The sequence below is a fragment of the Poromitra crassiceps genome (genome assembly GCF_964638095.1).
Source record: "Poromitra crassiceps genome assembly, chromosome: 8".
Taxonomy (NCBI): Eukaryota; Metazoa; Chordata; class Actinopteri; order Beryciformes; family Melamphaidae; genus Poromitra; species Poromitra crassiceps.
The window spans coordinates 14204739-14210737 of NC_139629.1; the positions used below are offsets into that span (position 1 = coordinate 14204739).

General features: G+C 42.0%; 1 protein-coding gene across 1 annotated transcript; it reads right to left on the reverse strand.

The window, feature by feature from the left end:
* Positions 1 to 228: 228 nt before the first annotated feature.
* On the reverse strand, positions 229 to 5607 carry LOC310780436 (N-acetylneuraminate-9-phosphate synthase-like; the record flags this gene model as incomplete). The annotated part of the gene is made up of 6 exons (XM_083641012.1): positions 229 to 414; positions 1160 to 1426; positions 2182 to 2336; positions 4823 to 4922; positions 5137 to 5352; positions 5476 to 5607. 6 exons carry the CDS (start codon positions 5605 to 5607, stop codon positions 229 to 231), a joined length of 1056 nt encoding a protein of 351 aa, XP_083497138.1.
* Positions 5608 to 5999: the final 392 nt, after the last annotated feature.

Consider the following 5999-nt stretch of genomic DNA (forward strand, 5'->3'; position numbering starts at 1 on the left):
GTATATATAACAACAGATTAACCATCAATTAAATTATGAAAACATTAAATTAAAGTAACAGAAAAACAAATTCAATCCTCCCATGTACTGTGTATGTGCGCATGTGGTCTTGTATGTGTGTGTGTGTGTGTGTGTGTGTGTGTGTGTGTTGCTGCTGTGCCTCCACTGTCTCTCTCTCTCCCTCTCTCTCTCTGGCTGCGTCTCTCGCCCAACCCTCATGGCAGACCCTTATTCTATCATGGCAGCTGTGATGCTCTCGTCTTCCTCCACGTCCACACGGACCTTCTTGCCCACCAGGTGATGCATCTCTTCTGGAGCGATGCCCCTCGGCTCGCCCACCTTCACCGCAAACATGTCCAGGCTCAGCACCGAGCCTTTGGTGATGGCCACCTTGGCAACCACTGACTTGCCCAGCTGGAAAAGAAATGGAGAAGAGAGAACTAAAACCACAGATGGTTTAATAACTAATATTTGTTTGGCAGAGCGAAATGGTTTATGGCAGCTGTAAACCGTTGCTAGGCAGAGCGAAATGGTTTACGGCCATAGCAACAGACCCAAAACAGCTTTCCTCGCTACTTCAAGGGGCTTTCTACTCTCGCGAACCTCTCTCGTTATATTCTAATAGTTTGTTTGGAAGCAATTTTGTGGTTATGGCCGAAGTGGCTGCCGTAAACCGTTTTGTTTCACTTCTGGATCTGCCCGGCCCGCACACAGACTCTATAATCATCAAGACATTCACTCGGCTTTGGTCTCATCTACTATTATAGGTAAGATGTGAGGCGTCAATGTTAACTTTAGACTGTTTAATAACAATTGAAAATCTTGCTCCGAGTTGCTTTAATATGAATCATATAATTAATATATATTATGACTGGAAGTCCCTGGAACTGCTTCTCAGCTTAATATTAATAATATCAATAATATTTACCTCACTAGTGTTTAGACAAGGGACTGTGGAGGCTAACTGATAACTCCACTCAGAAATCCCATTGACTGCCCGACAAGGGAACCAGAAAGTGCATCACTTCTGGGTTAATTGGCCTACAAAACTACATCATCCCTGCTCTCTTGCCCGACCGGCTGGGAAAATGTGGGCAGGCGCAGGGGGACAGTTTGATATAGTAACACAAAATGTAATGAAATACTAAAGTGGACCCACCTTGTCATGGCAGGTCTTCTCACAGGGTAGCATCAGCTTGGTGGGCGTTCCCATCGCGGTCTCCACCAGCCGGATGGATCGGACCAGCTCAGCCAGCTCCGCGGGCTCCAGGGACGCCTCGTGGTCATTTCCCTTCCAGGTCTTGTCCAAAGTTACGTGGCGCTCCACGACCTTTGCCCCCATCGCCACAGCGGCCACAGATATGTAGATTCCCCGCTCGTGTCCAGAATATCCGATGGGGATGTCCGGGAATTCCCTCTGGTATTCCTTTGGGAGAAGAGAGAGTGGGTAAAAAAAAAAACTATTGCTCACTATTGCTTGTCTGTGGTGTGTGTTTTCGGTGCGGTCTATCTGTCTGTTTGTTAGCAGGATTGTTTCCGATTTTTATTAAACTTGGTTGAAGGTAGCAGGGGCGTAGGAAGAACCCATTTATTAGAACCCAATTTATCATAGGCCATAGTGAGAACTGCTGAGAACTGAAGCCAGGCCTCCAAACTGATATAAGATATGTGAAACATAAAGCAGATGCTTTGGATGCTTTGGAAGCTCTTAATGCTGCATATGAAGTAGTAAGCTCCATACAAGCAGAAAAAAACGGGGAAGCACGGGCGTTTTTTCTGCTTACTACTTCATATGCAGCATTAAGAGCTTCCAAAGCATCCAAAGCATCTGCTTTATGTTTCACATATCTTCTATGTAATAATAGTTGTATTTGTTATAGTACTGTTTCGTGGTGTATTTGGAAATAAACGTTTTGCTTAATTTGTTGGCTTAATTGATTGTGTTTCCGGATGCTACCAGTATATAATTGTGATTTCCGCCTTATGCATCACAACGCTGAAGAAGGCCTGTTGGCTGAAACGTCCGTTGTAAGGTCTCGATGACGGAATAAAACCTTGAAAGGACATTCATTGCGTGCTGGCGTTCCTTGTTTATTGACTATTACTTTTGTGCCGTGCACCTGAATTTTTATTCTTATTTGGTGAGTGTGCTCACATTCTATTAAATTCTATTCATCTCACCGTGATAACTTTGAGGTTGACATGCTCAGGGTCCAGGGGATAGGTGCTGGTACACTGCAGGATGGTGAAGTTCTGGTTGTGCTGCTTCACCATCTGGTAGACCCGACGCATCGTCTCCATGGACTGCATCCCGCTGGACACCACCATGGGACGGCCTGCCCCAGACAGACGGAAAGAAAGAAAGAAAGGAGGGGGCAGATAGAGAGCAGGAAGAGGAGAAATAGAAGGAGCCAACAGAGAGAGAGAAGAAGCAAAGGTGTTTTCAAAATGGGGGCCACCAAAGGAAGAAGAGAGAAAACGCTGCAAACTTCTGTTCGATAAAAACACTTGTGTCGTGTTCAAAGTTGGACACCCACTGTATGTTATCAAAAGTCCACTTGCCATTATTTAATATCTTGTCAGTCATTAGAAATTTTGTGACAAAGCCCTAATTTGAAAGAATGGATGAATATTACGATGGATATCTACAAGATGGAAAAACTAACTGCATTTGTCAACGATAGATTAGAACAATTTACCTCAAGATGGGAATACTGAGTTCAATATATAACACCCATTAGATTTTACTTTTTTGGATGGCTGTTGTGGTTTTGTCTTTTCTTTTCTTCGTATATATTCTTTTCAAAACAAAATTCTATGACAGTATATCAAGAGTAAACGACAATGTATAGGTAATCCTGAGAGTTCATATATGCAATGTCTGGATACACAATGCAAATATTTGATAATCTGTCAATAAAAAGTTAAAAAAAAAATAGTGACTAAGCAGGCAGCAGTGGTGAACGATATTAGATGCAGGGACTTTGTCATAGCCTATAGGTTGTACTGAATTTTTCGTGCCAAGTTTTCAACATCATTATGACAGAAGTTATTGTAATAAATTATTATTATTACTTATTGGGCATAGGCAATGTTTTCACACTGGGAAAGGAAAGGCATCCATGTATTGGGTGTACATTGGGTGACATTTACAACAATGATGGTCTCAAATCATTTCAGGACCTTAAAGGCAGCTATGACCTACCGGACACTTCATTTTTCTTTTAGTTACAGCTTAGGGCATCCCTCAAAGCTCATGGTGGACACTTTCAAAACAACCCTCGAGACCCACCTCTTCACCATTAGTTACTTTTAGTTTAGTTACTTTAGCCATCCCTTGTTTTGTTTTGTTTGTTTTTGCCCCTCCCTTAATCTGATTGTATTGGAGGACACTTTTGATTGTGCCATACCGTGGAATTTAGTGTTCAAGTTGATATATAAAACAACACACATTTCTAATATCTTTTTAGTTCAAAATAAGTTCATAATTTTTATCAACTAGAAAAATGTTAAAGATTTGGGGTATTGCTCAGACAGATGAGTGTCGTTTTTGTTGTGCAGAATCTGAGTCAACAGAACACCTTTTTTGGTATTGTCATGTTGTGTCGGCTTTCCGGAGTGAGAACTAACTGAGCTGAGCTGCTCTGCTCTCCACTGCTCTGCTCTCTACTGCTCTGCTCTGCTCGCTACTGCTCTGCTCTGCTGTCCACTGCTCTGTTCTGCTCTCCACTGCTCTGTTTTGCTCTCCACTGCTCTGCTCTCCACTGCTCTGCTCTCTACTGCTCTGTTCTGCTCTCTACTGCTCTGCTCTGCTCTCCACTGCATTGCAAGCCATTTTGAAGGGGAACCTGAGGAGGAATGCCGTTCCCCTCTTGTTATTACTGTTCCCTCTCAATGTTTACTCTAACTCCGTTCCCACCCGTTCCCCACATTTCCACCACTGGTTCAAAATACTTTGTAAAAAAAAGAACAAAGAAAAAAAACATTAAATTAACAATGTGAAGGTACATATGAAATCAAATATAATAGCCTACAAAAAAGCACAATGCCAGCAAAAACTCTCAATTGAGTGTATTGTCACCCAATACATTCAATGCTATATTTTTATTGCAAACAAATCTGTGTTCTTCTTGGTTTTGTTTTGTCAGACAAATAAGCAGTAAAGACTTGACTAGGAATGATTAAGGTTAGGGTAAGAATCATATATATATATATATATATATATATATATATATATATATATATATATATATATATATATATATATATATATATATATATATACATATTCATTGCTTCCATTTTATTTCCCAAAATTGTAGTTTGAGTGGTTCAACTATATGTAGTTAAACTACATGTAGTTCACTACTCCTCAACACTGCCTACTCCTCACCTCGCCTACTTTACTCACCACGCCTAGAGTGGGTGTGTCTATGCACCCAAGCATCACCGCACCCAAGACTCCCTATTTAGTCTGCCGTCTGGTCTCAATTGTTTTCAGGAGAACAAAAACTCTCAGAAGCAGTTTCGCATTTTTGATTATTTCAAACGACACAATACTTTTCCAGCAACCGGTGTAACTGAAGGTAAGTTCAGCTACTTTTATACTCCTATATGTGTTGTCAAATAGTTTGTGCCCTAATTGTAGAGTAAAGTAGAAAGAAAAAAATAGGACTATTGGTTGGGATACTTCTACAGAATATATTTTTGAAATTTCCTCCAAGAGGATTAAGAAATTATTTATTTTCCAAAGGAAAAAAACGATGTAACTTTAATAAAGAATGGAATAATGATTGAAGCATTGATACATGGTGCCTCATACCTTTTTTTGCAGTTCTCTCAAGATAGGGGAAGTTGTTGGCATCACAGGAGGCAACTTTGAAGAAAGGCACATCGAGCTCATCGAGAAACTCCATGGCCATCTGTGGGAATTATGGAATAACACACACACACACACACACACACACACACACACACACACACACACACACACACACACACACACACACATATATATATATATATATACACTGTATATATAGTATTGCTGTTCCATGAATCTTTTAGAAGAATGCAATGAAGTATTCTTTTTTGCTTAAAAAAAATAAAAAAAATAAAATAAAAAATCTGTCTTACCTCGTCCATCCCAGAGGCAGTGAGGGAAATGCCAATCTCATTTGCATACTTTTGCATCTCCCTGTACTGCCCATGGCTGAACTCCAAATGGCGCTTGTGGTCCCCGTAGGTTTTCCCCCAGGAGTGTTTGGAGTTGTAGGGCCGCTCCAGGGCTCGCCTGCTGAACTTGTGCTCCAGTTCACTCTTCTGGAACTTGGCACAGTCAGCACCACAGTCCTGAGATGATACAGAACACATGAGAGGAGAGGATCAGATAGGAGAGGTGAGGAAAAGGTGGTGAAACAACAGCACTGGTATAGCTTCTAAACAGACACCTCTCTCTCCCCTCCACCAGCTTACCTTTGCCATCTTGATCATTTTCTTGGCAATCTCAATGTCTCCTTGGTGGTTCTGTCCAATTTCAGCAATGATGAAGCACGGGTGGGAGCCGCCAATCATTCTACCAGGACACAGTTCAAATTGCAGAGGCATCCTGGTGATGTAGGACGTGAAGTGCCGAGTGAAATAAGAGAGTTGGTGTAAAAGTCTCAAGACCTGGTGGGGTTAAATGGAGATGGAGATGTGGAGATGAAACTGGAGATGTCACAGGTGGAATGTCACAGGTGGAAGAGGCTTGAGTCATGTCACCGCTCCGTTTTTATACAGCCTCACCCCACACACACACACACACACACACACATACACACAATCTAGTGTTGGAAGATTGTCATCACATGGCGGAGCACTGCACTGAACAAGTTTTACATGTAGGACCCGCAGAGCCAGATTAACACCCCCCTACCCACCCCCACCCCCCCCCCCCCCCCCCCCCCCCCCCGAACATTACACTCGGACACAAGAAGGCGGAAAACAAGATAAAAACT